The sequence below is a fragment of the Macaca fascicularis genome, chromosome 14 (assembly GCF_037993035.2).
Source record: "Macaca fascicularis isolate 582-1 chromosome 14, T2T-MFA8v1.1".
NCBI lineage: Eukaryota > Metazoa > Chordata > Mammalia > Primates > Cercopithecidae > Macaca > Macaca fascicularis.
The window spans coordinates 100,930,421-100,947,084 of record NC_088388.1 but is presented as its reverse complement, the minus strand read 5'-3'; the positions used below and the strand labels follow the sequence as shown (position 1 = coordinate 100,947,084).

The following is a 16,664-nucleotide window of genomic DNA, read 5'->3' as shown; positions in this document are numbered from 1 at the left end:
AGGAACAGACACAAAAATTAGTAGAATAGAATAAAGAACCCCAAAATAGATGCATACAAATACGCTCAACTGATTTTTGACAGGGTGCAAAAACAATTCATTGAGGAAAGGTAGCCTTTTCAACAAATAACACTGGGCCAATTGGACATCTGGAGACAAAACACATCCCCCAAAAAACTATCAAACAAAACCTCCAAACTCTGATACACATCTGATACTTTTACAAAGATTAACTAAAACTGGATCACAGACTTAACTGTAAAACATAAAACTATAACACTTTGAGGATAAAACACAGCAGAAAATCTTCAGAACCTAGGTCTAGGCGAAGAGTTCCTAGACTTCACACCAAAAGCACAGTCCATAAAAAGAAAAACCAATAAACTGAATTTCATCAAAATTCAGAACTTCTGCTCTGGAAGAGACTCTATGAAGAAGATGGACAAACAATCTCCAAGGTAGGAGAAAATGTTTACAAACAACATATCTGACAAACGACTAGTATCTAGAATATATGTAGAGCCCTCAAAACTCAATAATAAAAGAGTGAACAGTCCAATTAAAAATGAATACAAATGTAAAGAAAATTTCACTAAAAGAGAAGAGATGGTAAATAAAATATGAAAAGATAATCTGCATCATTAGCAATTAGGGAAGTACAAATTAAAACCACAATGAGATATTACTACATACCTATCAGAATGATTAAAATAAAAAAGTGACAATACCAAATGCTAGTGAGGATGAGGAAAAGCTGGATCATGCTTATACTCTGAAAAAAAATACACTAAACGTGCAACTACCATATGACCTACCCAGAGTACTCATGGTCACTTATCTCAGAGAAATAAAAGCTTATGTTTATACAAAAACCTATACATGAATTTTTTTTATCAACTTTATTTATAATAGACTGAGATATCATGTCCTTCAACGGGTGGATGGTCAAACTCTGGTGCATCCATATCATGAAATAATAATAAATATTCAGCAATAAAAATAAAAAAGCTAGTGATACACACTACAACTTGAATGAATCCCAAAGAATTGTACTGAGTGAGAAGAGCCAACTCCCAAAGGTTATATATGGTATGATCCCATTTATACAACACTCTGGAAATGAAAAAAACTGTAGAAATGGAGAACATCGTATTAGTGATTTCTAGGGGGTGGGACTGGGAGAGAAGTAGGTGTGGCTATAAAGGGACAACACTTGAGGGATCTTTATGGTGATGGAAGTGTTCTGTATCTTGACTGTAAACATCTTATCATCCTAGTTGTGATATTGTACTATAGTTTTGCAAGATATTATCACTGGGGGAAACTGGGTAAAAGGTATATGGAATCTCTCTGTTTTATTTTTTACAATTGCCTGTGAATCTACAATTACCTCAAAATAAAGAGTATAATTTGGTTTAATTTAATTTATTATTACTATTTTTAAATGGAGCCTTGCTCCATCACCCAGGCTGGAGTGCTGTGGAGTGATCTTGGCTCACCGCAACCTCTGCCTCCCGGGTTCAGGAGATTCTCTTGCTTCAGCCTCCTGAGTAGCTGGGATTACAGCAGTGTACCACCATGCCCAGCTAATTTTTGTATTTTTAGTAGAGACGGGATTTCACCAGGTTGGCCAGGCTGGTCTTGAACTCCTGACCTCAAGTAATCCACCCGCCTTGGCCTCCCAAAGTGCTGAGATTAAAGGTGTGAGCCACTGTGCTCAGCCAAGAGTTTAATTTTAAAAAGAGAAATTACAAGAAGATAGATAATCCTCAATGCAAGAACTCACTAAGCTTAACTGTTACAGGCTACTTATTATAGACTAAATAAAGCTTAATAGCTCAAAGGCAGTACAATAACATAATGGAGAATATTTAATGCTCATAATAATGATCCTAGGGCAAGAAGAAAAGATCAAACCACTTTTATCATAAACTATATGAAAGATTACAGAAATATGCATTGTATTTTAGAAAAATTTATGTTAAAATGTTAAAGTTTTCATAATCTACAAGAATTCCATTTCTGGCAATGCTGATCATGCTTCACCTATAATTAATCCTTGACTCCTATTGACCCTATCTACTCAATCCAACTCCACTTCCATAACCATCCTCTTGCCTAGAACATTATAACAGCTTTCTACTGTACTCTTTGCCTCCAGCCTGTTTTCAATTCATCCTCTACCCCTTTGCTATAATGAGCTAAAATATAAATCTGATCATGACACTCCTCTGATTTTGTTCCTTCAACAGCATCTTTAATTTCTTTAGATTGTCATAAAAGTTATTTCATAAAATGTGTACTATCAACACTGTAACTTCATCTCCTGATACTCTTACACACATTCCCATGCATCAGCTACATACAACTTTTGTCCTGTATTTCATAACATTAGACTTTTCCGCATATTGTTCTCTCTAAATAAAACATCTCCCTTCCTCTTCATCTTCCCTGGTTAACTCTTGGTTAAGTAATACAAAAGACTTTGTTCTTCCAGGAATTCTTTCTTGTCCTTTAAGTCTATGGCATGTGCTTCCATAGAATCTCGGAAGTGATGCTATTGTAGTACCTACTGCATAGCATTGCCATCTTTTATTATTTCACTATCAGTAATCTGAGGGCAGAAATTATGCTTTGTATCTTTTTATCCTTCAGAATATGAAACCTTGGGGTTTCCTAGTAAATGTTAGTTGAGTGAATAAATGATTGTCTTATATCACAACATTTTAAATAGTCAAAGATAACTTCCAAATATTCTAATTTTCTTTACTATAGTATGGATGGCCGGGCATGGTGGCTCATGCCTGTAATCCCAGCACTTTGGGAGGCCGAGGTGGAAGGATCACTTGAGGTCAGGAGTTTGAGACCAGCCTGGCCAACATGGCAAAACCTTGTCTCTACTAAAAATGCAAAAAAATTAGCTGGGCATGGGGGTGCGTGCCTGTAATCCCAGCTATTTGGGGGGCTGAGGCAGGAGAATCGTTTGAACTTGGGAGGCAGAGGTTGAAGTGAGCTGAGATTGTGCCACTGCATTCCAGCCTGAAAGACAGAGTGAGACTCCATCTCAAAAACAACAAAACAAACAAAAAACACACACACACACACCCAAAACCACAATAAAACAAAAAAATCCTCTGTGAACACAATGTAAGTGGACAGCATAAACTTAAATGACGTAAAGTATAAATTGATAGATCATGGCATGGTTAAGAAGACCATAATCATAAACAGTTCCTGAAATTGGGATATGCACAAATAATTTGGCCCCCTTATAAAAGGTGAAATATAGAGATAAATGATTAGTGTTTTAAAAGAAATGTTTATGTATCTTTACATTGCACTTTAGGGTAACAGAAAATAAAACACAATAATATTGTATTGGAAAATGTCCTGCCTCTTAGAATTTTAAACCAAAATTTCTTTTCTGTCATTTTCTACATCAGAATTCTTACATTTGATGAGAGAATACAAATAGAAAATTTATTAATAAAATTCCATATAAGGCTTGCTATTACACAAAGTCGATTATGGTAAAATAAACAATTGACAAACATTAATAAAAAAAATAAGAAGTCTTTTATGTCAGACACTGATATTTTTACATGTATTCTCAAATACTCCACTTTATTTCTACCCTTTCTGCTGTACACCAAAACCCATTGAAACATATGTTATTAATTCCAATCATAAATGAGAAAACTGAGGCTTAAAGACATTAAACAGACTTCCTTTAATTCATAGAGCTAGTATGTCCTACATCTCTGACCCCAAAGTCCATTACTCTTTCAACATATGATTATTCATCTTTATCAAACACCTGTCACATGCTGTTTATAGATGCCAGGAGCCCAAAAGTAGGAGAAAAATGGAAACAGATACATACAAAATAAAATTCTAAATTTCAGTAAATAATTTCAACTATTTACTATTTAAAAGTAGAGAAACTATTACTTTATACTGACTTTGAATTTCTATGCTTCGGAATAAAGTGCAATTACTTACTTTTTTCTCCGATTTGACTCCACAAAATATTTACGTGCTCGATTTCGACATATTTTTTGTTGCTGCAGTAATATCTGGCGCTCTTCTTCTAAATTTTTCTCCAGATGGATTTTCATATCTCTAATGATAGCATTAAGTTAAGAACAATGGTCTACACCTTTAGTGGAACAGTGTCAAGTGCTATAGGATAAATATAACTACAGCCTCATGCAAATGATGTAATGATAGTTTTTGTGGAATAATTAGTATGTGCCCACATTAGCATATGACTGGCAAACATTTTATGTAAAAAAATTTTTGGGCTGGGCGCGGTGGCTCACACCTGTAATCCATCACTTTAGGAGGCTGAGACAGGCGGATCACAAGGTCAGGAGTTCAAGACCAGCCTGGCCAACGTGGCGAAACACTGTCTCTACTAAAAATACAAAAATTAGCAGGGCTTGGTGGTGCATGTCTGTAATCCCAGCTACTTGGGAGGCTGAGGCAGGAGAATCGCTTGAACCCAGGAGGCGGAGGTTGCAATGAGCTGAGATTGTGCCATTGCACTCCAGCCTGGGCAACAAGAGCAAGACTCCGTCTCACAAAAAAAAAAAAAAAATTCTGACTTGGTATTAGAATTTAAGATATAGCTCACTTTTCCTGAAGAAAAAAATCTACTTTTAGAAATCATGAGGTCAGGCTGGGCGCCGTGGCTCCCGCCTGCAATCCCAACACTTTGGGAGGCCGAGGCGGGTGGATCACCTGAAGTCAGAAGTTTGAGACCAGCCTGGCCAACATGGTGAAACCCCGTCTCTACTAAAAATACAAAAATTAGCCGTGCGTGGTGGCAGGCACCTGTAATCCCAACAACTCAGGAGGCTGAGCCAGGAGAATCTCTTGAACCTCTGAGGCAGAAGTTGCAGAAAGCCAAGATTATGCCACTGCACTCTAGCCTGGGCAACAAGAGCGAAACTCCATCTCAGAAAAAAAAAAAAAAAAAAAAAAGTCATGAGCTCAGATAAGAAGACTATATATATATATATATCTCTTCATTCATTACACAGGTTTTTTTTTTTTTTTTTTTTTTTTTTTTGAGATGGAGTCTCACTCTGTCGCCCAGGCTGGAATGCAGTGGCATGATCTTAGCTCACTGCAACCTCTGCCTCCTGGGTTCAAGTGATTCTTCTGCCTCAGCCTCCCAAGTGGCTGGGACTACAGACACGTGCCACCACCCCTAGTTAATTTTTGTATTTTCAGTAGAGACGGGGTTTCACCATGTTGGTCAGCCTGGTCTCGAACTCCTAACCTCAGGTGATCCGCCCGCTTCAGCCTCCCATAGTGCTGGGATTACAGGTGTGAGCCACTGAGCATGTCCTCATTACACAAATATTTGAGTACTTACCAACTAGTTGCCCTCATAGCCATAAATATAAGAAAATGAAATAAGAAGGTTGTATTTCACTAATAGAAAGTAGATGAAGTAAATGTTCCAACAGATCCCTTAATCTATAGTAGGAAAGTACACTTTCAAATATTAAACAATCAAATAGCCATATAACTAGAACGGTTAGGAATACAGTTTCTGACTCACTTAGTGGTTATAAAAAACCACTAGGAAAACCATGCATAGTCATCTGTGTATCCAGAAGCTCGTCAGAGAAAAAGGGGAATATTTTGGTTATCCTAATCATCTATTCATTTGAAATTTATTTTATAAAATTAAACTCTCCTTAAATAAGTTGTAGCAATATGAGTAATTTCTCCAATTTATTTAGTGGTGTTTTAATTGACATTATTAAATATCTTTATCGAATTTGTCAGAGTAATTTTCTGTTTTTCATGAGTCTTCTGTTTTTAACGATTCTGAATTAGAAGAAGTTCATTTGGCCGGGCGCAGTGGCTCACACCTGTAATCCCAACAATTTTGGAGCTCAAGGTGGGCAGACTGCTTGAGCCCAGGAGTTTGAGACCAGCCTGGGCAATATGGTGAAACCCCGTCTCTACAAAAAATGCAAAAATCAGCCAGGTGTGGCAGTGCATTCCTGTAGCCCCAGCTACTTGGGAGGCTGATGTGGGAAGATCGCTTGAGCTTGGAGGCGGTTGAGGCTGCAGTAAGCTGAGAACGCGCCACTATACTCCAGCCTGGGCAACATAGCGAGACTCTGTCTCAAAAAAAAAAAAAGTTCATTCAATTACCATGTAATCACATTTAGTACCTCATCATTAGATGTAGAAATATATAAGATTACACTGAAGTTATAGATGGTAGGGCATATCTACTTGTCTTTTTTAGAACAAACAGCTTGTTTAAAAACTTTTTACTCTAAGATGGAGATGCAAAATTCCCTTTAAAAGCTGCATTTAATCAAGATTGTAAAAATTTCATAAATTGATTATTGATGGTAAAACAAGACAAGAAATACACCCAATAATAAACTACATGGTACATAATTTGTTAATTCAACATGTGTTAATTTCAGGATCCTATAGTGCTTCAGCATCAATATTATAAAGAAACTCTATTATTACATATTTCAGAATAACAGATTTATTTGAACATTTTGTTGTTTAGACCTTTGCTGATGGGGGCTTATTTGTTTCATGTTGCTATTTAACCATCTTTATACCATAGGCCATAATTCATTTTACCTTTGTTTTAAATAAAATTTTACACTACTTCAAGACAAAGACCCAAACACACTCACAAACATATTTTTACTTAAAGATTTCTTTTAAAGGATTTATAAAAATCAAACCAAAACGGAAGAAAATTTGGTTCTTTGCTAGCACAGAAAAACTGTTTTTCTCTGATAGAATTCTTTATTAAGAGCCAGACTTCAACAAGATGGCTAGGTATTAAAAGTGACAACTTGGCAGTAAAGAAAAGTGCAACTTTCTTTCAGGGTGCACAGGGCCAACATGAGGTTGAAGGGAGGGAAGATGCTCCGGCTTCAGTGGGAAGCAAGGAGGAGACAGTTCTGTTCTCTGTTTGACATGTCTGAAGTCTCATCACAACAGCATAAAGAAAATCACAAATGTAATGTTTGTAATGTTCTGACAGCTACATAGTCTTCAATTTAACCAAATGATTGTCTTTCTTTCTTTATATATAAGTATAATAGTATAGTTTGTTTCCTGCTGAATTATTAATTATTAATATAAAGAATCCTGCTGCTTTTGTATCTTTTCAAATAAGGTACTCAAGTTTAAAAAAATTAGATGGCTGGTTAAATTTTGTTTTTTATACAGGCTGTATGGTAAAGGTAGGTAGTTCCATAAAAAACACTGCTAAATACCTGTCCAAAAGAAGGGAATTTTTAGATACCTAACATTAAAAAACAAAACCAAGAATACTATGGATTGTAACATGTAATTTTAAAGCACAGCTTATTCTACCCCACTCTATCCTCATTTCTCCTCTCCCAACTTAGTCTTTTCTCCAGTTAGGTTGTTTAAAATGTTGCCATCACAAGTAACCATGTATTACATAACCCATTTTTTCCCAAATCTATTAAAACTATGTTGATTCTATTTCTCTTCTACTGTACCTTCTTCCTCTCCCTTAACTCAGGTGCTCTAAATCCCTTGCTTGAACTACTGCAGTGCTCCTCTAACTCATCTTACTCCAAAACTGGTCATCCTCTATTTGAACCTACACGAAGTCAGCTAAATGCAAATCTGATTGTGTTTCTCTTTGTTATTCTCTAAAAACTCCCTATTACCTTCAAGAAAAATTCCAAAGTTCTTGGACCTACATATAAACCATTCTATAATATAGTTTGTTTTTTCAACTTCATTTCTTAACATTTCCCTGTATGAATCTTATGCCCAGACACACTAAGATAATTATAAACAGAACAACCCATGATGTATCATACCATTATCTCTTGGCACACACTTGGCTAACTCTACTCATCCTTTCAGGGTCATCTCAAGCAGTTCCTTCCCTTGAAGCCTTTTCTAACCTCCACCAGATGACTTGATGACACCTTCATGAGTACATCGTAAGTGTCTTTGCTACATTTCTGTAACTCTCATGCCTGGCATGGTTCTTAGAATACAGTAATGACTTAATAAAAACCAGCTGAATTATTCCCTTGGAGAAAATTCTCTGGGGTAGATATGAGGACAAAAAGGCATATGCATTTTTATATCTTTTAGTGCACTATAGAAAACTTGGCTCCTAAGAGGGTTGTACAAATGTATATGCCATTAGAAATGTACTATGTACATAAGTTTCAAAATCTCATGAGCGTGGGGCAGTACCTTTTAGAAAGACAAGGTACAAAACTATGTTTTATTATGTATGTGTCAGCAAAATAGTTTATTTATTTATTTATTTATTTATTTATTTATTTATTTATTGACAGGGTCTCCCTCTGTTGCCTAGGCTGGAGTGCAGTACCATAATCTCAGCTCACTGCAACCTTCACCTCCCAGTCTCAAGCAATCCTCCTGTCCCAGCCTGTTAAGTAGTACTTCAAACATGCACCACAACAGCCAGCTAATTTTTGTATTTTTTTTGTAGAGATACGCTGGTTTCGAACTCCTGGACTCAAGCAATCTGCCTACCTCGGCCTCCCAAAGTGCTAGAATTACAGATGTGAGCCACCCAGCCCAGCTGAATGGGTTCACTTCACTTTCTACAGTAAAAGTAAGATCCCATCAGTGAGCCTGGAGGAAAAAAAAGACAGGTGGGTGGGAGGGTGTGAGTTTGTGCTGTTTGTTGGAAGAGACCTGTCAGGGCATCCGTGTCTTATCAAGTGGTAAGACAGTACATTGAGTGTGGTGGAAGGTGACAGAGACCTGGCAGGGGCATTAATAGGAAAAAGAAAGAAACTTGTTCCTGTTTAGGCGAAGCTGGAAACCATCAATCTTTAGTGGTACAATCTGTATTGTTTTGTGATTTTTTTCTTTGACAGCATTTTTATTATTCGCATGAAGGAGTAAAGAGCAGACTTTAGTAGTTACTGAGTGACTGAGGCAGAATGATTGCGGTACAAATAGCCAAAGATGTTGGTGAGAGAAAGTTCAGATAGTTAAGAATAGGGTATAAACTGGAGAGGAAAGGAGAGGCAAGATGGGTGCTAGGATAAAATGGGAGGGTTGAAGTCTAGAGATATTTCTGAGGAAAAAAAGGCAGGTATAAGGGGACATGAGAGACCTTCCTTTTAAAAAAAATCTTTATTTCTATTTGAACTCTCAAAAGAGATTGAAATGATAGAACTTTAGCTAATTTTAATTAAATAAACTTTATAAGGTTTTGTTGTTTTATAACCTTTAGAGTCAGAAAATTCTGACTCCAGTAAGAAAATGTCTTCAACAGAAAGCCAGATGGCCTCTCAGTATCATGTTCATATTTGAAATCGAAATGTAAATGTTACCACATACTTGCTTATTTTAAGACTATGGTCCTTTCATTTGTTTTCTTTCCTTTTTTTCATTTAGTCATGTAAATTTGAGCACCTACCCTGTACCAGGTATCCAATGGAAAACACAGACACAAAGAATATTCTAATTAAACTTATATAAAAGGTGCTTTAGTGTTTTTCCAACTAGTAAACATAATATTCTTGATTTAGTGTTATAATCTTATGTTCAAAAATAATTCCTCTGTTCTAATTTAAATATATATTATCTAAACATATATATACACAAACTAGCAAAAATATATATAAACCAGCACACACACACACACACACACACATACGTTGTTGGATTTTATCAAAGTCTATTGGTCATCTATTAAAATGTTCATTTATAACTTGCCTAATTTTAACTATATATTTAGCTTTTAAGGATATTTTTTAGTGCTGTATTTATAGGAAATGTCATTTGAATTCTGGAATAGAGTCTATTTGGTCGTATTCATTCAAAGTATTGCTGGATTCTATTTATGAATATTTTCTTTGGCATTTGTGTCAAAATTTATACCACATAATTTTTAAAAACTGAGGCCTACAACCATTTTATTAATGAAAATAATAGAAAAACACTCTCAGTGAGCCATTTACAATACTTCCCTATTTTCTGATTTAGAGATAAATCAGGGTCAGTGTAATAGCAGTTGTGTCCAAGAACATATAATGTCAAGAGGCCAGAATTAAATCCATACAGAAAATGATTGTGTTCATTTCAGAGTACATCTTTAAGAGGGCAATTTTGGGGAGCAGCAAGGGCAAAAGCCAAACTGAATGGGGTTAATAATGAATAGATGAGAGGAACTAGAAGCTGCTGTTGCAAGCTACCATTTTGAGAACTTGCCCAAAGAAAGAAAAGACTGAAGGGATGGAAGGTTGGAGAAAGCATGATCGGAGGAGAGATGTTTTATTTTTAGTGAAACTCTACACACATTTGTCTTCCTCACTAGATTTGTATCCCTAGAACCTAGAACAGAGTCAGCCAAAGAGCAGGCACTCAATACACATTGTTGACTTGCTGCTAAAATTGTAACAGAGTACAAAGAACATCCTAGAAGTTGGAGACAAGGAGGATAAGAAAACAGGGTTAACTTGCAAAGAGAAGACACTCATCTCTGACAAGAATGAAGATGATTACACAACACCATCATTGTCAACCAAGTCCTTTGGGAACACAAAGGTTAAATCCTAATCATCACAACAGTCTCTAAAGGAATAAACGTGATTTACAGATTTTGATAACAAAATACTTCTCCTTTTTCCATTTTCTACAATGCAACCAACAGCAACATCAAAGGTTGGCTTAACCAACTCTTCGAGAAAAGTCAGAGATAATCCAGATCGTGAAGCGTCCAGGTCCCCTGTTTCTCATTTCCTCTCTTCTGTTGCTCTGACAACAGACTGGCAGAGATGGAAAACAAAACAACTTACCAAACGGTGTAGCCTTAAGCAGCTCTGGTAAATGGATTTAGGGCTGTGTTAGGATAACTGTTAAAACGGACTCTTCGGGATAGCAAAACATTTTACTTATTTGTGTAATTTCTCTCTCCAAGTAGTAATGATAAATCAGGAAGTAGTTAATATATAAGAACATAATGGCATAATTCTAGAAGGTAAAAAATAATCCCCACAGAATACGCAGTTGATGCGTTTCAAAATTCACAAAAATGTTACAAAGTTGAAGAATGGGAGTAGGATAACAGGGTGATGTGGAGGAAGCAGCCACAGAACTAGATAAAATGGTATAATTTCATGTCTAACGTGAGCCACGAGAGTTGCTAAAGCAAATATCTGCACTAAGATGACTCGCTAGTTTTGATCACCCTGCGTCAAAGGTAATGGGAATCTAATTGGAAAAAAGATGGGCCCCGTTTTCAACATCGCTACCCTGGCAGCCACAGAATGGGAAGGATACAGGTAAGCGCCAGGTCGGTGATGCCCGCCGCTCTCCCGAGGGTCGAGGGGGGCTCTGTCGAGGTTGTCCGATGATTCAGTGCCCAGTTCCCCGACCGCGCTCCGGGCTCCGGGCCTCCCCGCCAGCATCCTTCACTTCAGCGCCGCCTCTCTGTTCGCCCCCAGCGCCTCCCTCATGGCAGCTCTGGCTTCCTCCTCCTGCTCGGCCCCTCCCTATACTCCGTCTCTCAGGCCCCGCGTCACGGGCTCCGAAAGGTCGGCCGCGACAGCCCTAGCTCCCGCGCAGCGGCACTTGTGCCTTTAGTGCAGATGGCAGCTGAGGCAGCGGCGACCTCGCCGGGCAATAGCAGAGGGGGCGGCAGCAACTCCGCAGCCGCCATCTTGATAACAACCGACGCCGCGTCCTTGACAACGGAAACCTGGGAGGAGCTACAGGGCGGGGCGGGACGATATGCACGAAGCAGCCAATCGCAGGCTCCGGCAGCCCCGCCCTCTTCGAGCCGCTGGTGGCAACCCAGGCATCCCTAGCGACCCGCGTTGCTGAGCGAGGGGTGAGCTGGGTGGTGTTTTAGAGTCTGATGCAGTTCTACCTCCCTTTTTATGAGAGTGTGTTTGTGGCAGTACTGACAGTGACGAAAGACAGATGTAAAATCCTCAGATACAGGCAATTGCCACCGGGAGGATTCTGCAGTGATTGTCTGGGGGACAATTTGGAGTTGAATTTGTTAAACTACTGAATCCTGTTATGAGATTTTGAGTTGTGAGTCTTTCTGTGGCATCGCTATCCCCAAACACCGTCTCTTTAAAATGTCTTTGTGAAGTGGAAATTTTCCTTCCCTGCATTCTCTCATCCACTCGGTAATGCTTCTGGCATTCCCTCTGCAGTCGTCTTCCTTGCCTTTGCCCTACTTATAAGGTCTACATTTCAAAGCCTCCTAATGGTTCTTGCCTTGCTGCCAGATTCTGGAAATGGACCATCACAGCAAAACTAGCAATCTCTTGGGATCATATGCCAAAAGAGATCATTGCATTGACATGGTTTTGGGAAGTATGGAAAATTAAATGGATTTTTGAGCCACTAGTTCATTGGCTATGCAAGTGAAAATTTTGAAAAAGCCTCAATCTTATTGTTGGAGCCTAATGTAAATGCACATAAATATTCTGACTGTATTTCAGTCAGTGTTTTCTTGGAAAAATTCCCAGATTGGAAGCCGAATGTACAGACCAAATAAAGATTATTCACCCACCATTCAAATGTCTCTGCCTTTGTGAATTAATTTGTTCATTTTAAGAGTTCAAATAATAAACTTTTCCAGTTGAAATTATTTAAAACAATCTTTGCAAACTTGGTTGTAATGACTGAAATTGGAATGTACACTGGGGACAGATTTTAAAGTGCCACAACAAATCCAGTTTAGATTTAAGACACAAAACACATGAAGTCTCCTTCAGAAGTATACCAACAGGATAAAATATACAATTCTGACACGAAAAGCTAAATGGATACAATTGGACACTTGGCTATCTTGGCAAGTTTTTAATTGGCCTGGCCACAGGCAATGGCCTTGATTCTATTCCCACTGCTATCATCACAAGTTTGTCTCCCCTTGGCTGATCTGAGCAAAGTAGGGCAGTGCAAAGTACAGATGAATATGAGTATATTAGGGTTGCTATTTGGAGTATTTAGGCATGGGTAGCCTTCCAAAAGTCCAGCTTTTGCTATATTATTAGTTTGCAATCTCGTAACTCCTAGGCATCTCACTGCTTTGTGGCTTGCAATAAGCACTAAGAAGCATAATTTGGTTTTTCAATTGCCTACAAATCCTTTCTTATGTTAACTTAAAAAACCACGTGATTTATGAATCTGGAAAGGAGAGGAAAGGGTTACAGCTTGAAAGGAGGGCCATCCCACAAGCTGGAAAGTGTGCTTCTAGCTGAAGCCTAGAGAGGCAGGTACTTTGAAGTAGGGGAGGTTGAGACAGGAGATTTATGCTGAAAAAGTTGGCTAAACATACATAATTTATAGGATACAGGAGGAGTTATGATTATTTATGAAAGTAGTTCTGATGCATGTGTATTGAACAAACATGAAACCAAAAAATGTTTTAAGGTTTTCCCAGGGTCCCCTTGGCCAAGAGGGGGTCTATTTGGTCAGTGGGGGCTTAGGATTTTATTTCAGTTTAGACTTATATAATTATTCTTCATTCAAATATTGTTTTATGGTAACGACCAAGAAGAAAATAAATTTCAAACAATGTTGCCAGTTTTCTTTTCTTTTCTTTTTTGAGACAGAGTCTCACTCTGTTGCCCAGGCTGGAGTACAGTGGTGCAATCTCAGCTCACTGCCACCTCCGCCTCTCGGGTTCAAGTGATTCTCCTGCCTCAGCCTCCTGAGTAGCTGGGATTACAGGCGCCCGCCACCACGCCCAGCTAATTTTCATATTTTTAGTAGAGACGGGGTTTCACCAGGTTAGCCATGCTGGTCTCAAACTCCTGACCTCAGGTGATCCACCCGCCTCGGCCTCCCAAAGTGCTGGGATTACAGGCGTGAGCCACCACGCCCTGCTGCCAGTTTTTTTTTTTTTTAATCATAGGTTTTTTTTTTTTTTACCTTTAAATTCTTTCTTTATTTCTTCAAAATGTTAAGTGGGTTTTCCACATTCTATTTTAGTTGTAGAATCCTAGATTCTTATAGAAAGGCAGGGCCCGAGGGGCTCTGTACATCATGATTCTTGATTTTGTCATGACTTTTTTGTCAATGTTATTTATGGAAAAGGCTTTAGGATTAGATATTTGGATAATAAAAAATTTGAGGATTTTACAAACTTAATTTCTTGACAGGAAAGGCAATTGTGATTCAAGCAGTAAAGAAGAATATTACCCTAAAATCTCTCTATTTTTATCAGAAGGGGCATCTGAATTAAATATAATGTTATATTCTTTCACACTTCAAAACCATAAAACAATTCCTTCTTTTGTTAAGGAAATATATATATTGAGCACCTACTATGTGCCAAGCACTTTCTAGATGCTAGGGATACAGTGAATAAAACTTCAAAGTCCTTATGTTCATGAAGCTTATATTTATTTTTCTTCCCCACTAGAACATGTTAGGGTAGTGAAAAGTGCTATGTGGAAAGTGGGATAGTGGAGGGAGATAGAGACCAATGTCAGTTCTATCTGTGAGGGAGTGCTCAGGAAAGGCCCCAAAGGAAGGGAAATTACGACAAAGGTCTGAATGAAGGAAAGAGATTGCCATTCAAATATCTGGATGAAGAATAAGGGCACAGCGGTCTGTGAGTACAAAAGGCTGTGAGGACAGAATCATACTGTTGTGCTCAAAGAACAGTACAAGACCACTGTGGCTGGAACAGAGTGAGGTAGGGTGTATTAGGCAGTTCTTGCACTGCTATAAAGAAACACCTGAGATTCAGTAATTTATAAAGAAAGAGGTTTAATTGGCTCATGGTTCTGCAGGCTGTACAGAAAGCATGGCAACATCCGCTTATGGGAAGGCTTTAGTGAGCTTTTTACTCACGGTAGACGGAAAAGTGGGAGCAGGCATCTTACATGGCAGGAGCAGGACTGAAAGAGAGAGGGGAGGTGCCACACACTTTGAAAATGACCAGATCTCACGAGAAATCACTTACTATCATGAGAACAGCATCAGTGGGGAAATCTGCCCCAATGATCCAATCACCTTCCATTAGGCCCTACCTCCAACACTGGGGATTACAGTTCGACATAAAATTTGGGTGGGGAGGCCTGGCTCACGTTTGTAATCCCAGCACTTCGGGAGGCCACGGCGGGTGGATCACCCGAAGTCGGGAGTTTGAGACCAGCCAGGCCAACACGGTGAAACTCCATCTCTACTAAAAACATAAAAATTAACTGGGCGTGGTGATGGGGGCCTGTAATCTCTGCTACTTGGGAGGTTGAGGAAGGAGAATCGCTTGAACGTGGGATGCAGAGGTTGCAGTGAGCCGAGACTGTGCAATTGCATTCCAGTCTGGGTGACAGAGCAAGACTCCGTTTCAAAAAAAAAAAAAGAAAGAAAAAAAAAAAGATTTGGGCAGGGACGTGGATCCAAACCATATCATAAGGGAAGTGTGCTAACAGATGAGATTGGAGAGGTACATGGCCCAGATTTAGTGGTGACTTGTGTTGTATGCAAGGACTTAATGTAAAATCCAACTTTCAATGGAGGGAAATCCATTGGAGAGTTTTGATTGGAAGAGTAACACAATTTTGTTTAACCTTTAAAGAGACCCTCTAGTTGTTGTGGGGAAAATCAGAGTATAGGAGATAAGACCAGAAACAATGAGGACAGTTAAAAGATTATCAGAGACAGCAGATTTGCACTAGGATGGTAGCAGTGGAGGTGGCGAGAAATGTTTACAGTTTGAACCTTGAGCCAATAAGATGTGTTGGTGAATGGCTGCAGTAAGCGAGAGGAAAAAAGTCAAATGTGACTCTCAGATTTTTGGCTCAAACAATTGAATAAAGTGTATTACCATTACTAAGATGGGAAAGAATCGGTATGGGTGGAATAAGGAATATGAGTTAGGCTTTAAACCTGTTAAATGTGAGATGTCTATTAGACTTGCAATTTCATTAATGTGGTCTCATAAATTGTTGATGTTTTATTTACAAAGGAAACTAATAATAACCACTTTATGGTTATAAAGCATATTCACATAACTTATTTAATTTGAATTTGAATACACACACACACACACATATATATATATATATATACACACATATATATATATATTTTTCTTTTTTTGAGATGGAGTTTTGCTCTTGTTGCCCAGGCTGGAGTGCAATGGCACGATATTGGCTTAGCACAACCTCTACCTCCCGGGTTCAAGCGATTCTCCTACCTCAGGCTCCCAAGTAGCTGGGATTACAGTCATGCGCCACCACGCCCAGCTAACTTTGTATTTTTAGTAGAGACGGTGTTTCTCCATGTTGGTCAGGCTGGTTTCAAACTCCCGACCTCAAGTAATCTGCCTGCCTTGGCCTCCCAAAGTGCTGGGATTACAGGCATGAGCCACCACACCCAGCCTGAATATTATTTTTAATATCTTTAGAACAGAAATTAAACAGAATTTATTTGAGCAAAGAATGATTTATGAATTGGGCAGCACCCAGAACAAGAAGAAGTTCAGAGAGCTCCACCCAGCAGCATGAGCAGCAAGCTTTTATTTATAGGACACAGAAACAAAGTAGAGAAATCATGTGATTGACTACAGCTAGATGTTTATCTCATTTGGGTACACTCTGATTAGTTGGCTGCCTATGATTGGCTGAAACTCCGCTATTTGTTACAAAAAATATACTCCT

At 38.5% G+C, this 16,664-nt stretch overlaps 1 protein-coding gene across 3 annotated transcripts in view; it reads right to left on the bottom strand.

Moving 5' to 3' along the window:
- Positions 1-11,716, bottom strand: part of CEP126 (centrosomal protein 126) — a 78,074-nt gene extending 66,358 nt beyond the window's left edge. For 2 of the 3 annotated variants that reach the window (XM_005579437.4, XM_005579438.5), the window contains exons 1-2: positions 11,317-11,716; positions 4,003-4,122 (exon numbers count right to left, since the gene is read on the bottom strand). In XM_005579437.4, coding sequence (XP_005579494.3) covers positions 4,003-4,122; positions 11,317-11,444 — 248 coding nt within the window. In that variant the 5' untranslated portion in view covers positions 11,445-11,716. Of the gene's footprint in view, positions 1-4,002; positions 4,123-11,316 lie in introns of those variants that run through there. The other variant, XM_045371126.2, reaches the window with a different exon arrangement.
- Between the last annotated feature and the right edge of the window lie 4,948 nt (positions 11,717-16,664).